General features: G+C 46.8%; 1 protein-coding gene across 28 annotated transcripts in view; it reads left to right on the top strand.

The window, feature by feature from the left end:
* The window catches only part of PBRM1 (polybromo 1), a 126,682-nt gene that overhangs the window by 7,029 nt on the left and 99,958 nt on the right, over positions 1 to 19,695 (top strand). For all 28 annotated transcript variants that reach the window (XM_090021530.1, XM_090021514.1, XM_090021520.1 and 25 more), the window contains 3 exons: positions 1,518 to 1,665; positions 4,800 to 4,943; positions 16,467 to 16,583. In XM_090021530.1, coding sequence (XP_089877656.1) covers positions 1,518 to 1,665; positions 4,800 to 4,943; positions 16,467 to 16,583 — 409 coding nt within the window. The remainder of the gene's footprint in view (positions 1 to 1,517; positions 1,666 to 4,799; positions 4,944 to 16,466; positions 16,584 to 19,695) is intronic.

Here is a 19,695-nt window from a genome sequence, read left to right as displayed (position 1 = left end):
CAGGATTGTTTGACCCCAGCATTCTTTCCTGCCCATGGCAGGGGGGTCGGACTTGATGATTTGCTCAGGTCCCTTCCAACCCTACCAACTATGAGTCTATAAAATGGCTGGATGATGGATCGATCTATCAGTGGCTATTAAACAGATGGTTGGAGAGGTTTCCTGTGGCACCTCTAAAACAATAACAGTGGATGCCAGGGAGAGTAATGAATAAGGGATGGATCACTCTAGATCAGTGGTTTTCAACCTGTGGCCCGCAGACTGTCTAGGGTCCACAAACAATGACTATGAGCAATCAGAAGTATGTGAATACCCACACTTATAATTCAAAGGGTTCCCACCTCCATTCAAAATTTCCAAAGAGGTCTTGCATCTCCACTCAAAATTTTTTGGGGTCCACAAAAGCAAAAAAAAGGTGAAAACACTGATCTAAATCTATCAAGTTCAATACTTTCCCTGTCTAACGTCCATTCCTGTCACTGTTGGAGACAGAATACTGGGTTAGATGAACCACTGGCCTGATTAGTGTTACATTTATGTTCTTATGAGCTCCCTTCCCTGTCCAACGCCATGTGGCCAGCAAGGGAAATTGATTTGAAATAGTTGAATTTAGTATTTTATCTTTTTTCCAGTCTCAACATCCCTCTCTCTTCATATTAATAGCAGTCTCTTACAAAAAGAAGAATAGCATTTTATTTTTTTTTCTCTCTGGGCTTCATTTCTGTCTCAGTAAGGTGTAAATCAGAAGTAATTCCACTGTAATTAATTCAGAAGTTCCTGTGTAAGCTACAAGGAAATCAAAGCTATTAGGCATAGGTGGATTTTGAATTTTGAAAAGTGGGGTGCAGATGTGTGGTGGATCATCACATATAACACAACACATGTTTTTTTCCTCCAGGAAAAAAGAAGCTGGAATTTTTACTAATATGCTAGAGGCCCATGGCTATATTATTCAGTATAAGATAAAAGCACAAATAAATATCACTTTATTGGAATGTACATCAATTTGCTATATTATATGTATAAAAACCCCACAACTAGGCAAAAATAATCAAGAGATACTGTTTTAGTCCTGTAGTCATTAGACTTATATATACATCTCTTTCAGATTCATAAAAATAAAATCTAGCCATCTAGGCAAGGCATCCAGTGCTTCACTGAAAGTTATTTCCACATCTGAGGTAATGTTCACCTGTCTTGTGCTGGTGTGAGAAAAGGAAAATGTTAAGTGTCTTTTAAACTCCTTGTTGAATAAGGAGTTACCTGGTAAGCTTGAACAGTACCACAGTACATAGTTCTCAACCAGCATGCTGACAAATTTAAAGTTACAGAGGGGTGCCCTGACACTAAAAGAGTTGAGAACCTCTGGTATATAATACTAGATTGTTAATACTGGTTGTAAATTTTAGCTCTTTTTAGGTGTAGCAAAAATTACTCTTCAACTTTTGTCAGTTTCTGTGCTTCAGGTTTCATTTTTAGTGCTTAGACTCTAATGTCTGTACTTATGGTTATAACAGGAATCAGCCAGACTATTATGAAGTGGTTTCTCAACCTATTGATTTAATGAAAATCCAACAGAAGCTAAAGATGGAGGAGTATGATGATGTGAACCTGCTGACTACTGATTTTCAGTTGCTGTTTAATAATGCAAAGGCTTACTATAAGGTGAGGAAGCTGAATTGAAAAGCCCAGATTTATAGATTGCAATAATGGTAGATATATGTTGAAAGTTTCCTTTTATATAGCATGGATTTTAAAAGATACAACTTTTGTCAGAAAATATTAGGAAAGTATATTGTAAATGCCTTGCATGTGCTGAAAGCGTGCTGTTTGTTGAAAATAAGAAGAGTAAAAATATTAATGTTAAATTTAGCGTTCGAGCAGGCAGGTAAAGGATGCATGGATTTAGAAATATTTCCTAAAACACTTTCATTTAAGGAACGGATTTACTTATTTAGACTAACTAAATTTAAAAATAGAAAAACAAATAACTTTTTCCATTATACAAAAAATAAAGAACAAAAGTATGTTATGTGATGATTTCATCTTTTATCAGTTGTCTTTCAACTGAAAACTAGGAGTAGGGACAAGAGAAGGGAGACAGGCATCCAGGTGTCCCTCAGTTGTTTTCCAAACATTGGGAACTTCTGAAGTAATATATTCTACTAAAGAGCAACAGTAACAACAAAAAAAACCCCAATAGTTGTGTACATATATAAAAAGATGCACCTTAGATGTTAATAAATTTTAGTAGGTTTGTCTTAGAAAGGAGACTAATAGAATTTTTCTAAAATGTCATGAAAAACAAAGTTCAAATTCAAAATGAATGTTATTTTGTACATTGCATACATACATCAGAATTTTGTGACAGACCCAGTACAACTTTACTGCACCTATATAGACGGAGCATTACAGGCTTCCACATCATTGGCACCTATTAGTCTTGGAGGTGTTTGTACTGACTGGCTGCTTCCTGCATTCAGAATGATCAATTTGTCTGTGTGCGCTGCTTTTAAAAAAATGATAGGAATATACAACTTGTGCATTTTCTACAGCTTGTACCTTTACTGCTAGAGAAAAATGTACACAAATTATATTTTGTGTTCTGATGGCAGTGCTTGTTTGCCACAGATGTTGGTTTTCTTTATGGCCTCTACCTGAGAGAGAGCACTGATGTGAGGGAACGATGAATGAAAGACTTAAAATCTGTCTGCTGAATACTGAGTTCAGGATTCCATATTATTCCTGAAAAGATTTTTATGTAGCAAAACAATTATGTAGCTGCCTGTTCAGCTGTTAATGAACTAGAATTATCCTGAGTTTTTTGCAGGAGAAATAAGGGAAGTGTACATGCATTCCAGCTCCCCAGCCCCTGCCCCAGGGAAGCACAGTCATTGGCAGACTGCCCTCTCCCCTGCCACAGGGGAGTAGGTTGTCAATGATCAGCTGGCAGATGCTGAAATGCCCTGCCCTGCAGGAGTAGCAGGGATGAGGACAGCTGCCACTCATGGTGGTGTTACTGCCAAAGCCCTACCTCTTGCCAAGGTTCTTACAGAGATGGGGGGAGAAGTGGGAAGCCACACCACCCTTTGAACACTACCAGGGAACCTAGGTGCTGTTCCCATAGCAAGGGGAATGTCTGCCACCCTTGAAAAGTCCTGGAGAGAATCAGGAGTATTCCAGGGGGGCATTGGTACTGCTTCAAGAACAGTCCTGGGGTTCTCTGGAAGTGTTTAAGCAGTCACAGGAATTGGTGCAACAGCTTGAACAGTCCTGTAACTGTTTAAGCCTAGTGGCAGCAGAGTCACAGGAGGGCTCCCTGATGGCTGGCCATCAGGGGCCTAGCACAGGGCTATGGGATATTGAGGGTCCTAGGGACCCCAGGTTATGCATACAAGCATAACAGGTGGCAATAAAAAAACTTCTTTCTTCAGAGAAGTTGATGATTTTGTGAAATGAACAATTTTGTCCCTCAAAAAATTCACAGATATCCCTTAACTGTTTCTTATATCTATTACCTGATATCACTGTCTAAGCACAATAAAATGAGCTAAAAGTTGTCTTGTTGAACACTCTTATCATTTAGTCCATTTCTGTCAAAAGTAAGATGACGTGAGGATGGAGAAGTGAGACTATTAAACAAGAAGAATAAAGTAGTTAACAGGCAGCTCCCATGACTTCAGGGGAAAGGAGAATGGGAGAGGGTAAACAGAAGAGGAAAGAAAAAAAGGGAAAACATCATATAGTCCTTTAAAGTAACAGATGTTGTTTGTAAACACACTTTCTATCATGCTGCTGCCATAGTAAGCTGTGTAGGAAGATGGGTGTATAATATAGTCAATTATAGGACTTGTCAAAACGTTGTGATAGAATAGAAAAGTTAATGGGGTCATAGTCCATATTTATTTTATTAGGCAGTCTGGCAGTTCTGAAGTAAAATGCCCTCTTAGATTTGTTCTTGTTGTTTTAATGCTCTCTCTTGCTTGGCTATTTAGTATTATAACCACACTTCTGCTCTGTTTGTTCATCAGCAACTTATCCTTTTCTTCTTTTTCTCCTTCTGTGTTAACAAAATCTTGTGCTAGTAAGTTATATTTGCTGGAGGGTGCTCCATTCATTTCATAATTCTATTTGATAACATCACATATACACACAAATGTTCGTGTGTGTGTTGAAACATATATACAATACAGAGGTTTTTTTAGGGGATAGTTAACATATAAAGTGCTAACTATTCCCCTGAGGGAGTACTTAGTATGTACCCCAAAATAGCACAGTTATTTTTTTTTACTACAATTATCAGTGAATTATAAAAGCTTACAAATTGTTTCCATGTACATTACTTAAATAAATCTTACTTTTGATACAGAAATCAATGCTGAAGTACCACAGAACTATAGCAACCTTGATCTGAAATCAAAATTTTGGCCTACTAACTTTGAAGTACCAGTAGTGTTTCTTGTGTTACAGAATCTAATCATTTCTCCATTTTTGTTGTTGTTGTAAATGAAGTTCTTTATTTTGCTCACATGCAGGCTTTAATGCATAGTGTTTTCTGTTAAGTTTATGAATTCTTATTTAAACTAGGATGTTAACATGTCTTAAAAGCAGTGAAACTAGTAGAAGCCATCTATTTTAATTCACAGTAATGTTCCTAATATTGCTGTGTTAAAGACTTATTCAACTAGTAATTTGTGTTCCACTGATTAGTATACTTCAAAAACACTGAAAATTCAAAGCATTTTGGGTTGAAGTACCTGACTGTCAGTAACAGTGTGATGTTTGATTTATTCTTATAGCCTGATTCTCCTGAGTATAAAGCTGCCTGCAAACTGTGGGAATTATATTTGCGCACAAAGAATGAATTTGTTCAGAAAGGAGATGCTGGAGAGGAGGAGGAGGAGGATGAAGGACATGACAATCAAGGGACAAATTCTGAAACAGTAAGTGAAAGACCTGGCATTTACAGCTTGCTGATCAGATTACGGCTATGCTCAAAAACTGGACTTGAAAGGAAAATTTAGCTTCAACATGTGGAGGAGGGTTAGAACGGGGTAGGCAAAATACGGTCCACAGGCTGGATACGACCCCCCAGGCCATTTTATCCTGCCTGTGGGTCCCCTCCAATAGTCAGTTATTATTGGCCTGCAGCTGCCCCTCTGAAAGTCGTCAGGAGACATGGGCTTTCAGAGGTGTTGGCTTCAGGAGGCGCCAGCTGCTGCAGATGGTCAGTTACAGCAGCAGCTCAGGGTTTGGTTGCTAAGCAACCAACCCCCACCCCCGCCCGGCCTGACCCACCCTACCCCCATCCCCAAAGTAGGGGGGGCTGGAGACAGGAAGCTTCTGGCAATCCTGTGGCTGTTCCCAGGTCTTCCTCCATGTAAGAGTGGGACTTGAGGTCATAAACGGATGATGTCTGCCAGGAAGGGCATTAAAGGTGAGTTTTAAGGTGGTTGAGGAGTCCAATCTATGCTCTGCAAGGTTTTCCACAGATATGACAAGTGGTGCCTTGGGGAAGATGTGGGGCACAACTGTTGGCCAGGATGTTGTGTGATCTCCTTCCTCTTCTGCCATTTCTCAGCTTCCTGAGCAAGACAGTTCTTTTCAAAAAGTGGGCTGTAGCTTGATGTATGGTGCAGCACCATTGAGACCTGTTACCAGCCAGCACTTCCCAATTTTAGGGGTGAGGCCACCTTTCATACGGTATGCTTTCAGGGTGTCCTTGTAGCACTTCCTGTATCCTCCATGGTTCTTGCTACCATGAATAATTTGAAAGAAGAGGACTTGCTTTCAGAGATGAGTAACAGCCATCTGCAAACAGTGGTCAGCCCAACAGAGTTAATGTTTCATGATCTTTTCCTCAGTTCTGGTTATATTAGCTGCAGAGAGGATGCTAGTATTGGTGCCGTGATCATCCCATCTAAAATGAAAGCTCTTCCTGAGGTAAAGCTGATGGAACCATTCCATGTGCTTAAGACGGCTTTGATATGTTACCCATGTCTCACACCCATAAAGGAGTGTGGGGGTAAACACTGCATTGTAGACCAGGATCTTCTGCAGATCTCAGTTAGCAAAGACATGGTAAAGCAGCTTGCTGAAAGATACTGTGGCACAGAGAATGCTATGTTTGATTTCTACATTAAGACTGACTGACTGACTGGGAGAGGCGATTTGCCATGGTATGGAAAATGCTTGATGTTTTCCAGGGGTTCTCCACCAATGGTAATTTGCAGAGGGAGGGGAACAGCTTGTGCTGGGGCAGGCTGATGGAGCACCTTGGTTATCCCAATGTTAAGGGAGAGTCCCAGGCTATGATGGGCATCTGTGAAAAGGTCAGAGGTGGACTGCAGATGGTTCTCAGTGTGTGTGATGACAAGTCGTCGGCGTACTGAAGGTCGGTGATGCCAGTCTTGGTAACTTTTGTTTTGCTGTGAAGACACCACAGATTGAAAAGCTGACCATCCATTTGATAGTTAACCCCAATTCTGGAAGGAAGGTGGTCATGGATGAGAATCAAAATCACAACAAGATAAATGGAAAAAATGGTTGGGGAGATGACGCAGCCCTGTTTTACACCAGTATGGATGGTAAATGTCTGTCTCTGATCCATTGCAAAGGACTGTAGTGGTCATCCTGACATGGAATAGCCTGAGGACACTTAACTTCAGTGGACAACCAAACGTAGCTAGCATCTTCCATAAGGCTTCGTGATTGATGGAGTCAGAGGCCTCGGTTAGGTCAATGAATCCCAGAAACAGCTCCTGGTGTTGATCTCTATCTACACTTCTGGATCTGTCTGTAATGGGTTGGGGTGGGGGGGGTCCTAGGGTTGCCGTGCTCTTCCCTAGCACCCCTTACTGTGTCCAGTTTGTCTTATGAAGCACCCTTCATTCTCACCCACCATGTCTTTGCTCTTATATTATAGGGAGGCTGCCTCTTTGTCTCCTTGGACACGGGTTTCCTCCTGTACATTAGTCTTGTTTCAATAATGGGTGTTTCTGCACACCCCAGCCTTATGGGCTGTTCGTGGCTCCAGTCACCCCTTTACCACTCCCCAAGCCTCGCTGATGTACCAGATGTTGTTCAGTCTTAAATTTTCTGGGTGCCTGGGCCCTCCACAGGCCCTGTCCTGCAACCACACCACTCTGGGCACCTAGGCCCTCTGCAGGCCCTGTCTCGCAACTGTGCTTCTCTGGGCGCCTGGGCCCTCCGCAGGCCCTGTCTCGCAACTGTGCTTCTCTGGGCACCCGTAGAATCACGGCCCCCTTGTCTGGGGCTTCTCGCTGCCCCCTTTATCTGGGGCTGGGGTTCCCACTCTGCCATGGTTCACCTTATGAGGCCTCCTACTTCCCCTTATAGCCTTTCCCAAGCCACTGGTCGTAAACAGTAAACACCAAACTCAAGTCCCTAGGCTATAACATAAATTTCTGCCAATCAGCTACAACATCACTTAAGCCACCCCCAAGGGTGCTCCCTCCTTCACCCATACCAACTCATGTATTCTGTCCTCTTCTCTGTTCTTGCTATGGCAGAGTTCCTTCCCCTCTGGCTGCCAGCAGGGAACTGCCTGCCTGGCCTCAGCCTGTGATTTATATAGGAGCTAGGCCCTGCCCCTTCTGGCCAGCTGACCACTAACAGGCTTGGGTCCCTGACTCCCTCTGGTTGCCTGAGCAACCTGCACCTGGGCTCCTTCACTACTACTCCACAAGTAGCAGGCATTTCAGTGCCCTGCTACACTGTCATGCAACAGAAATCGTGTTGGTGGTACTCCAAGATGGTCTAAAGCCACACTGGGATTGTGGAAGGACATCTTTGCCAAGGGGGAGGAGGTGATTCGGAAGGATGCGAGTAAGAATCTTCCTGGCATTAAAGAAGAGGGCAGTGCCTTGGTAGTTCCCATATACTGATTTGTCCCCTTTCTTAAAGAATGCCAATATTGTGACCATCTTCAAGTCAGGTGGAACTTCCTTGTTAACCCATATTTTGGTGAGAAGGTGATTTTTTTTTGTGTTAGTATTGTTCCACCACAGGTCTGAAGACCTCTGTGGAGATGCCATCTGGGCATGGGCGACTGGTGCCACCTTAGTCAGAGGGGGAGGGCACATCCCCGCCCCCCAGCAACCAGTCAGCATCCCCCCACAGCCAATCTCACCAAACAGGGCAGGGGGTTCCCCATGTTCAGTCTTGCTGAGGAGGGAGAGTCCCCTGTGGCCAGTCTCACCAACATGGTGGGGGATTCTTGCCCCTTCCTCCCTCCAGGCCAGTCTTGATGACCAGGAAACAGCCACAGCGCTCCTGGAAGTGGTTATGGCACTTCATCAGGTGCTCCCACTCCCCGGCTGGCGCTTGCAGGAGGGACACTGGCGCTTCCACCTGCCTCACCTGCCCATCACGTTAGTGGGGAGCGCGGCCTGTCAGGAGGTGCACCAGCACTCTCAGGGGGTGCACATGCACACCCTGCGCATCGTCGCTGCATCTGCATCTGGCACCTTATTGTTCTTGGTCTGAGTGATGGCATGTCAGACTTCCTTGAAGGATGCGGGATCAGCAAGAGGTTCTGTTACTGAGTGTTGAGGGATGGACTCGATGGTAGCAGCTGAGACCTCAGATTCACACTTACGTAAAGTCTTGTAGCTCCTTCCAGCTTTGCTTGATGGATACATTGTCTATGAGGAGGGTGGAGCCATCCTGAAATCACAAGGGGGTTGAGCTATTGGAACATGGCCCATGGATGACCTTTATTGCTTGAAAGCATCTTTTAATGTCATACTAGCCAGGAAAACTCTGGATCTCCATGTCCTTTGCTTGCTACCACTAGTTTCATAGTAGCAAGAGTCAGGAGGGACTGGAACAGATTATCTATCCTGACCCCCTGCCACAGGCAGGAATGAATGTTGGGTCACAAGACCCCAGACAGGTGATCATCCAACCTCCTCTTGAATTTGCCCAAGGTAGGGGTGAGGACCACTTCCCTGGGAAGTTGATTCCAGATTTTGGCCACCCTAACTGTAAAATATTGCCTTCTGATCTCTAACCTAAACCTATTCTCCATCAGCTTATTACCATTGCTCCTTGTCACCCCAGGTGGTGCTGGGGAGAAAAGGGCTCTACCTATTTGCTATTGCTCTCCCCTGATGAGTTTGTAGGCAGCCACCAGGTCCCCCCTCGGCCCCCTCTTGCTGAGGCTGAACAGGTTGAGGTCCCTCAGTCTCTCCTCATAGGGCCTGTCCTGCTGCCCTGTCACCAAGCGGGTGGCCCTCCTCTGAACTCTTTCCAGGCTGGCCACATCCTTTTTGAAGTGCGGTGCCCAGTACTGGATGCAGTACTCCAACTGCGGCCTGACCAAAGTCGCATAAAGGGGGAGCATCACCTCTCTGGACCAGCTTGAGATGCATCTTTGGATGCATGACAAGGTATGGCTGGCCTTGCTGGCTGCAGTCTGGCATTGGCAGCTCATGTTCATCTTGGAGTTGATAATGACTCCGAGATCCCGTTCCTCCTCTGTCCTTTCAAGAGGGGAACTCCCCAGCCTGTATGTATGCTGTGGATTCCTTCTCCCAAGGTGCAGCGCCCTGCATTTGTCTACGTTGAACCCCATCCTAGTCTCAACTGTCTACTTTTCTAGTCTGTCTAAACCTATTTGCAGCCTCTCTCTCCCTTCAGGTGTGTCCACCTCGCCTCACTAGTTGTTGATGTCTCATAGCCTCCTCTGAATTAGAGTTTGAACCTGTGGTAAGCCTCTTGTTTTTGCTGGTTGGAGGGTTCATATTGCCAACTACAGAACGTGGCTTTCTTCTGATGGATAAGTGCTAGGATTTCCTCCTTGTTCTCATCAGATCAATCTTGGGGATTGTAAGTGTTGTCGTTGGCAGTCACTCGAAGTTGAGGATGACGTCCATCAGGCTTGATGGGTCCTCAGGTGACTGAGGAGTCAGATTCTGGATACGTGTTCTTTGGCAATGGGGGCATGTTGTGGGGGGAGTAGGGTTCATATCCTTGAGTTGATCTCCGTCTCCTTCCTCCGCCATCACTGTTCCGCCCCAGTATCAAGTCATTGGGCTTCAAAGTGGACCAGGTGGTGCCACACTGAGCGGTCAGCAGCTTGCTCCTCCCAGTCATTGGTGTCAATGCCTCTGGGCTTGAGGGCAACCTTGAGTGTGTCCTTTGTACCGTTTCCTTTGGCTGCTGTTTGAGCGTTGACCAACGGAGATCTGGGAAAAGGGAATCTGGCAAGGGAGGTGGTACTCAGACATCTGGACACAGTGGCCTGTCCATTGGAGTTGATTTCTCAAGAGCAAGCCTTTGATGCTGGTGGATGCAGCTTCATGGAGGACACTCACACTTATCTGGTGGTCCTCCCATTTGATCCCCAGGATTCGACTCAAGCACCACTGGTGAAAGCTCTCAAGGGTCTTAATGTGGCATCAGTAGATGGTCCAGGTTTCACTGCAGTAGGGGAGGGTGGTCAGCATGACAGCCTTGTAAACCAGGATCTTTGTAGACTTCTGAAGGTCTCTATTTTTGAAGGCGCATTGCAGCTTGAAGGCACTGGCACTGGCGCAGTTGACCTGGTGGTGAACGTCTTAATTGATGGTAGTCCATTGAGAGAGGTGGCTGCCAAGACGCAGAAAGTGCTCTACATACTCCAGAGTCTCCCCATCTATGTAGATAGTGTGAGGGATGTTCAGCTGTCCTGGGGAGGGTTGGTGGAGAACTTTCATCTTGGCGACGTTCAAGGACAGGCCAAGTCTCTTATACAAAGCGTTGAAGAGATCTAAGGTTGCATGCACATCCTGTGCAGAGTGAGCCATCATGCAGCAATCGTCTGCAAACTGAACGTCATGGATGTCCTTGGTGGTGAGTTTCGTTTTTGCCCGAAATCACCCAAGATTGAAAAGCTTCCCGTCCAGTCGATACTGGATACTGACACCAGATGGCAGATTATCTCGGATGAGGTGGATGATGATGGTCAGGTAGATGGTAAACAGGGTGGAGGCGATCACGCAACCTTGTTTGACCCCATCTGGATCCAGAAGGTGTTGGTTTCAGATCTTCCACTCAGGTCAGTGGCAGTCATATTATCATGCAAGAGCCTCAGTATGGTGACAAACTTCAGCAGGCAGCCGGGGCATTGGAGGATGGTCCCCAGAGCTTCACGATTTAAGAAATTGAATGCTGTGGTCAGATCAATGAAGGCAAGCAACAGTTCTTGATTTTGCTCCCAACATTTTTCTTGGATGTGCCTGGCAATGAAACCATGTCTGCAGTGCGCCGGGATGGTCAGAAGCTGCTCTGGGTTTCAGAAGGATCTTCTCAGTGACAGGATGAAGGTGGTTCAGGAGGATGCGGGCCAGGGTCTTACCCACAATGGACAGGAGGGAAATCCCCCTGTATATCCCACAGTCAGATTTGTCCCCCTATTTGTAGATAGTCATGATGGTTGCATTCTTGAGATCCCTAGGGATGTCCTCTTTGTCCCAAAGGCAGAGGATAAGCTGCTGGAGTCGTGATATGAGCTGGAAGCTGCCAGCATGCTAGACCTGTGGGTATATCATCTGCCTTGCAGGCTTTGCTGGTTTTCATTTGTTGGATGGCCTACTTCAGCTCTCTGATGGTTGGTGGATCACCAAGGAAATCCACCACGGGGCATTGCGGTACGGCTTGGAGGGTCTCCTCTGATATGGTGGACTCCTGGTTAAGGAGGAGTTTGAAATGCTTCTTCCAATGCAGACAGAAAGTGTCATCATCCTTGAGCTGGGAGCAGTCCAGTGTTCGGAGAGAGTTTTTTGGCCAATGCAGCAGGGTCCATAGGTTGTCTTGGTAACCTGGAAGAAGTTACACACATCGTTTTGGTTGGCTTAGCCCTGGATCAGGCACGCTTTCTCTACCCACCAGTTGTTCTTCATGTCATGGATGTATCATTGGACCTCAGCCTTCAGCTGTTGGTACACTGCTGTCTTTCACCAAGTTTGTGGATGGCTTTGCCAAGCGATGAAAGGTTCAGATTTCTGTTCGAAGAGATCACAAACCTCTGCGTCATTGGCATGAAAGCAGTCCTGGTTCTGTCATGATGCAAACCCAGTAGTCTGGGTACAGGCGTCTTGGACAATGGACTTGAGTTGATCCTAGTGTGCCTGGATGGAGATGTCATCAGCAGTAGGGACTTGCTCCAGTTCACTATTCAACTGGGCCTGGAACTCCTCCTGCTGTCCAGGGTCCTTCAGAGCTGTAACATTCAGCCATCTCTGGGCAACCTTCTGGGTCTTCTGGTGTCTTGGTGCCAGGCAGATGTTCATCACTGAGTGCACAAGTTGGTGGTCTGTCCACCAGTCATCAGATCCCTTCATGGCCCTCGTGACAAGCACGTCTCTCAGGTCTCTACCTCGGATGATGATGTAATCCAAGACGTGCTAATGCTCTGATCTTGAATACCTCCACATGGTCTTGAGCTGATGTTCATGGCAAATGATGGTGTTCGTCACGATCAGGCTGTGTTGGGCACATTTGGTCAGGAGCAGAATACTGTTGGCATTGGCATTCCCCATGCCATTCTTGCTGATAGTTCCACTCCAGATTTCATGGTCACATCCAACCTGGGCATTGAAGTCACCCAGGATACTGCCAAGGGATGGAGACAAGGGCATTGTTGAGATTGGAGTAGAACCTTTCCTTGACTTCCTCATTGTAATCCAGAGTTGGAGCATATGTGCTGATGACAGCAGTGCGTTGATTTTGGCTGAGGTGCAGGAGAAGGGTCATCAGCATTTCATTGACACCCGAAGGGTGTTTGGGGAGCACATCAGCGATCTTGTTCCTGATGGCGAAACCAACTCCGTGGATATGGGGGTTGTGGTCTGGTTTCCCTTTCCAGAAGAAGGTGTACCCTCTGCTGACCTCCCTCAGCTGTCCCTCCCCTGTGAGCCAGGTTTTGCTGAGAGCAGCAGTGTCAGTGTTGTGCCTTGCTAGGTCCTGAGCCACGATGGCAGCTTGTCTTTCTGGGTGATTGCTCTTTGGGCTGTCGATGAGCGTTCTCACTTTCCAGGTTCCAAAATCTAACTTTTTTGTATTTTGACCACCAGAATGGTGATCCCACTAGGTGCCATTTCCTAGCCAGGAGAGATGGGACAGCCTATTTTTGGGGCACCTTTTCTAGCCCCCTCCCCACCACAGTGAGCAGTGGGTATCCTAAAAAGGACTGCTCAGTTGCGTGTTCAGCTGCTGAAGGACACCCCTGTCCTGACACAGGTGTCTGATGACCATCGCGCATCTGCAGCCGGTGTGCAGATCCTTGGCTGGGGGCCTCCAGGTATCACAGCCCTGCCCCTGTTGCTAATCCTCCATCGCCACAGGGTTTTTGGACTTGACGGAAGCCTGCATAGTGTATGTTGAGCATGAGGACTCTGGTGCGCAGTCGGGCCCACATGGTCTTGGCAGTTGGTGGCTGGTTTCAGTGGCATGGCGAACCGTGACGACTGGGGCCACTTCTCCGTTGCAGCTTTCTTCCACCTTTGCAGCCGTTGGGGCCACAGCCTTCCTCCACCTGCTCCACCATTGAGGACTTCTTGGATCATTCTTTGTCTGGAACCTCCCCCTCGACCTTGCTGCCATGGGTGGCCCTACCAGAAGTGTGAGCTCCAGACAGCATTGTTCTCAGGGTCGTTGGAAAAACACAAGCCTCTCTACCGTAACAAGGTGATGATCCTCGGAGAGGGATGGTAAGTGTAGTATCCAATTGATTCAGCACATGCCTTGTGAATAATGTTCTTAAGCTCCTCTCAGTATGTGTGGATGTCCTTGATGGAGTCAGGTAGGTCAGAGAGCTCTCAGTAAGGTTGAAGAGCCTCACATCTATCTTGGTCTTGGAGTGCCTTGATGTTAAATCTCTTCCACATTCCTTTCTGTTTTGTACACTGTTGTGGTGCAAGCTGCATGTCCATGATTGATCTGACTAAATGGTTGTCTGTCCAGCAGTCATCTGCACCTCTCAGGACTCGGGTGATATGGACATCAGTATGATCATGGGCTCTGATAATAACATAGTTAAAAAAGTGCCAGTGATTGAAGTGTGGATGTTTCCAAGCGGTCTTATATTTGTCACTCTATCTGAAGATGGTATTCAGGATACTCTGAGTATCATACTCTGCACATTTGCTGAGGAGGATGATACCATTGGAGTTGACTTTCCCCACCCCCTCTTTCCCAATGGTGTCAACACTGAACTCTGAAATGACAACTCTTGCGTTGAAGTCACCCATGAGGATGAGTTTGTTTTCCTCGGCAGTGGCCATCAGGACTATGTCAAGAACACAGTAGAACTGTTTCTTGTTGACTTTTTCATTGTCAAGTGTGGGGAGCCTATGATTACCTTAAGTTTTTCTCCACATCAAGCTTGGTAACAACTGGTATGCTACAACTGGCTCCCTGCCACCATGTGGGACTCCCAGCACTGCAGCCCAGAGCTAGGCACAATCAGGCTGAGCGGCCTCTATGCCTCCACATGGGGCTCCCGGTTGGAGTGCTGGGAGCCCTGTGTGGAGACGTGAAGCTGACTTGGCCTGATGACACATGGTTCTCCACGGCTCCTGGCTCTCCAGCTAGGGGTCTCTACCTGCCATGGGCCATGAGTGCCCTAAGGGCCCCCTGCCTGCTGCTGCGGCCAGCAGCAGAGGCTGTATACCATTGGTGGGGGGCATGTGGGTGGGTCGCCATACCTACAACCCACTCATACATCCCCACTCTCACTGCACACACTCCCCCTCTCCCCCCCCACATATAACATCCAAACTTTATTTCGACCTATTATGCAATCACACACAAATCAGAACAAATACACATAAATCAAGACAGAAATATTTTCTGAAATAAAATATGTTATAATAGATGTTTGATTTTTAGTGTATTGTTTATTTTCTGGTTCCAAGATGTTAAAGTCACTTCTCAAAAGGAGTACTTCTGGGGGGCAAGGGGAGGGCTTCTGGTAGCATGGAGGGGCGGGGGGCTTAGGTGCAGGACTTCTGTTCCCAAAATGGCAACTGGGGGCGGACCTATTTTTGCAACCCTTGACAGCTCGCCAAAATTTGTTAAGTAGCCCTCCAGTCGAAATAATTGACCACTGGTGTAGACCAATGAAGTTTAACCTTTCCAGTGCCCGGTCCAGATGAGTAGGTCACAGCTGGTCTGCGAGATCAGGTTCATACACTGGGTATGGGGACTTGTGCTAAGTCATGCTGCAGGCCATACTTTGAGTACCGATGTGACTAATATAATCATTGTACCACTGTCAAAGGATACTGATAGAAGCTGATACCATGGAACTGTTAGTTCTGCACAATTCTGTAGCAGTTTAAATATAACAAAAACACTTTAGCTCTTCCTTGCTTCATTCAGGCTCAAAGTTAGTATTATTTAGCTAAACTGTATTACTACAGGTAGTAGTAACATCTAGATGAGTGATTCTCAACCAGGATGACACAGCACCCTGAGGTGCCTTAATCTTTTCAAGGTGCCAAACAATGTTAGCACAGTTAGATGTGCAGACATGATTCATAAGATGAACCCAGAGATTTCAAATAGGAATTCGTAGAGTTAAAAATGTTCTGACCCTGTCTTTCTGAGTTCTTTGCCACAGAAGAATTGCTGTATTTTTTTTTTTTTTTGTAGTCAAAACAAGTGAAAACTAAGACCTGGCATTTTCCACAGTGGGGTTTGAGTCTAACAAGAGATGACTTATGTCTAAAAAGGTTGAGAACCACTGATCAAGATCATAGCAGCTGCTGAATGGTCTTAGGCAGCTGCTCTCTCTCCCATTTTGAAGTTGATAAAATTTACATTTGCCCGTAACCAGGTTTCTGCATAGTTAAACTGTGTCAAAATGCATGGCCTGCATATAATTTAAGTACTAAATTATACTTGCATATTGTGTGTAATAGCGATATGTTAGATGCTGTAATGTTTGCAGTACTCTCTTTGCAAACCTGCATTTGTGTTTGTGTGAGTGTAGTCTTAACAAATGAGTAGTTTTAAGATGATCTTTGATTCAGTTCTTGCACCCTTGGTTAGATTTCATTTCGCATTGATAGTAAAGCTGTCCTCTATATCATGCATGACTTGTGGTCTTCAAGAAAGATGAGGTACCCTCATGCTCAACTGTGTTTCTAGATTTACTATTTTGTGAGCTGCTATAAGCCAGGGACCTTTTGCCGGGCTTGATCTGGCTTACCTGCTTTTTTAGTACTGCATCATGACATCCAAATGTGTACTTCATGAACTGTGAAAAACAATTCTGTGACAGCAACATTGTGTCTGCACTTGCTAATTCTCATACTTTATGTTCATGCATTATTGCAATACCATGACTTGAAAAGTTGCATCTTTTTAGTTGAAGCCCAGAATTCCCCACCCTTGAACAAGTACTGATTTATAAAATTAATGTTCTTAACTTTTTGTAACTTCATTTCCTGTACTAGCCTTCTCCAGGTTACTTGAAGGAGATTCTTGAACAGCTTCTTGAAGCTATAGCTGTAGCCACAAACCCATCAGGACGTCTAATTAGTGAGCTGTTTCAGAAACTTCCCTCTAAAGTGGTAGGTGCATAAATTAAATTAGTTGTATTTTGTGTTTTGGTATCTGGTAAATGGTATAACTTACATATGAGCTGATTTATGAAGCAGCTGAACAAACTCAAATCAGAACATTCTAATCATCAACAAGTCTTACAGGGATCCTGGTTTTCTCTGTTTAAAAATTGCAAAATCCTCCTTTTTCCACAAGTAAAATGAAATTACACTATCAATATATAGTGATATAGATATCTATCTATCGATCAATATAGATGTATCAATTTGGAAGCCTACTGGTGCCTCAGTCATTATAATAAAAATAAATTCTAAATACCTATATATTTTGGCATTTGATTTTGTTTTTTATCATAGAAAATCAGAGCTCCCGCTGTCCCCTTTGCTCACCAGGATACGGGTCCAGCTGCAGCTGTCCCCACAGCTGCCTTGTGGCACTGAGCAGTCCTGATATGCTGGTGCCCTGCCCATCCCATTACCCCTCACTCCCAAGCCATGCCCCCTTGGGCCTTGCCTGTGCCCCTCTCCCCACCCACAGCCCGCCACCCCCGCAGCCCTGCTGGTGCCCCTCACTCACAACCTGCAGCCCCCTGTCCCATCCCCCACTGGAGAGAGCCCCAAGTTGCCCCCAGCTGCCAGAGCTACAGGGCATGGGGAGGGACCTGTAGTCCCCTGCCCCCCCCAGCAGTGCCCAAGTCCCAGCTGCCATGTGCAGGGAGTGGGAGTGGCTGCTGCAGCCGAGTGGAGTCCAGAACCCAGCTTTCTCCTCTTCCCCCGTTCCCCTTCCAGCAGGCTGTGTAGCTGGAGCAGAGCCCATGGAGGAGGGGGAGGATGTGGGCTCAAGGAGGATGTGCTCCACCCTGCTGCCCTTACCCAGGGGCCTCCACAGCTCAGTGGGCAGGATCTGGCATGAGAAGGCAGAGAGGCTCAGTGTTGCCACTGCGGCCGGGAGCTTTGTGCCAGCTGCGCTGCCATGGCGAGGAACCCCTGCCTACAGGGGTGGTAGTGTGGAGTTGTGTCCCCTGCTGCTGCTGCCAGGTCGGAAGGACCTCCTTGCCATGGTGGTATGAATGGCATGGAGCTCCCAGTGGCAGCACCAGGCCTTCACACCTCATTCTGTCCTCCCAGGCCAGGTCCCTCCTGCTGGACCCCAGAGGCCCTGGAGCCCCAAGCCCACAGTGGGCAGCCCACATTTGCCCCTGCTCTGCACACAAATGGGGGGGGCACATGCCCCGCCCCCCCATGCCCTGCTCTCTGGAAATGCGCACTGAGCTTATCACAAAACAAGCTGACTGGGGCTGTATCCATCCCACTCCCCCAGCCGGGCCCTACAGCCCTGTATTCCCTTCTTGGCCCTGGGCAGCGTTCCCAGCCCGAATCATGCCCCATTCCCTCCCTACCTACCAGTGTACCCTTTAAGGAGTAGCTGTCCATGAGCACGCTGCCGTGGTCCGACATGGGACACTTGCTGAAGGAGGTTGGCGCTGAGAGGCTGGAGCTGGGGGCCGAGGGGCTGGGGCTGGGGCTGGGGCCTGGAGCCAGGGGCCAGAGGCTGGAGCTGGAGGCTGGTGCGGGCTCTGCCATCTCAAGGGAACTGCTCTGCTCCCTCGCTTTCCCTGTGGCATCAGGGCTGGGGAGTGGAGCAGTTCGCCAGAGCCAGCAGAGCCTGTGCCAGCCCACCGCCCCAGCCTCCATCCCTGCCTTGCCACACCTTGGGGAGGAGCCACTGCTTGTCCTGAGTGAGGCTCTGCCAGCTCCAGGACACTGCTCTGCTCCCCCACATCACCTTGGGGAGCGAGGAGGCATGTGGCATCAGGGCTAGGGAGCGGAGCAGTGTCCTGGAGCTGTCAGAGCCTCACTGGGGCAAGCAATGGCTCCTCCCCGAGGTGTGGCGAGGCAAGGATGGAGTCTGGCATGGGGGCCTGGTGCAGGCTTCACTGGCTTCAGGGAATTGCTCCACTACCCGGCCCTGATGCCACGTGCCGCCTCACTCCCTGAGGCGAAGCAGGGGAGTGGAGCAGTTCCCCAGAGCCGGCGGAGCCCATGCCAGGCTCCAGCCTCCACCTCCCCTCTGAGTTTACCTTCAGCTCCTCTCCCGGTGCATGGCCTTGAAAAGACTGTGCGCGGCCAGACTTTTAGTTGTGCGTGGCCGTGCACATGAACACCTAAGAGGGAACCTTGCTACCTACCTTCCTGCCCTTACTCCCTTCCTCACCATGGGGGGCCTCAATCTGCCTTCCCTCTGTAGACTTACTTGGCTGCCACATGGCGTCCCTTCCTTATCATCATCCTAATCCCACTCACCCCACCCCATGCAGCCCCTTGCAGACTGGAACTGCCAGCGTGCAAGGGGAAACCTGCCGTTTACTGCATTTTTCACCTTTAAAAGAGAAAATCCATGTTTTGCCACTGCAAACAGAAAACCCAGATCCCTGGTCATAACATTTTCTTTTATGGTGTAAATGAGTCCCTTACATCTGTTTACTGTAGAAGGCAATTGCTACCATATCTTTCTCATATACCACATGCCTTCAAATAAGACATGTACCTTGTTTTGGGAAGGCAGAATGAAGAAAAAGATTTCTCCTAGAGTCTTCCTTTTACAACATGGGTTTACTGTCAGTGAATGTTCATAAGTAGATGCACAAGGGGCAGAGGCCAGTTCTCAGCATCACTCACCTCTTTGCAGTTCCAAAGTTTAAACTTTAATCCTGTCATGAATATTTCTGAATTGGCAGCAGCTTTTGGGTGCATGCACTTGGGAAGGTAATACAGCTCCTGGCAGTCATTGCATCTCCATGCCAGGATAGAAATCAACTTCCTCATGTAAAACTTACACCCCAATTTTGGATGACTGATTTTTGGGGAAAAGATGCTTGTGGTATGCAAGTATGTTTGACACCCATGGTGTAAGGAATCTGTAAAATCATTAGTTCTATTGATGAATTTACAAAGAGAATTATTTTCAAACATATAAATTTCTATTTGAAAATATCTTAAATTTCATATACAATATTTATAAAAAACATAGCATAATAGTATAATATTCATTAGAGATGCACCAATATATTGGTTGCGTATCAGATTGACACCGATTAAAGGAAAATTAACATCAGCTTCT

Source organism: Crocodylus siamensis, chromosome 11 (assembly GCF_052110815.1).
Source record: "Crocodylus siamensis isolate JL-2025a chromosome 11, ASM5211081v1, whole genome shotgun sequence".
Classification (NCBI taxonomy): Eukaryota; Metazoa; Chordata; order Crocodylia; family Crocodylidae; genus Crocodylus; species Crocodylus siamensis.
The sequence above is the reverse complement of the archived record's forward strand: the minus strand, read 5'-3'. Positions and strand labels throughout refer to the sequence as shown.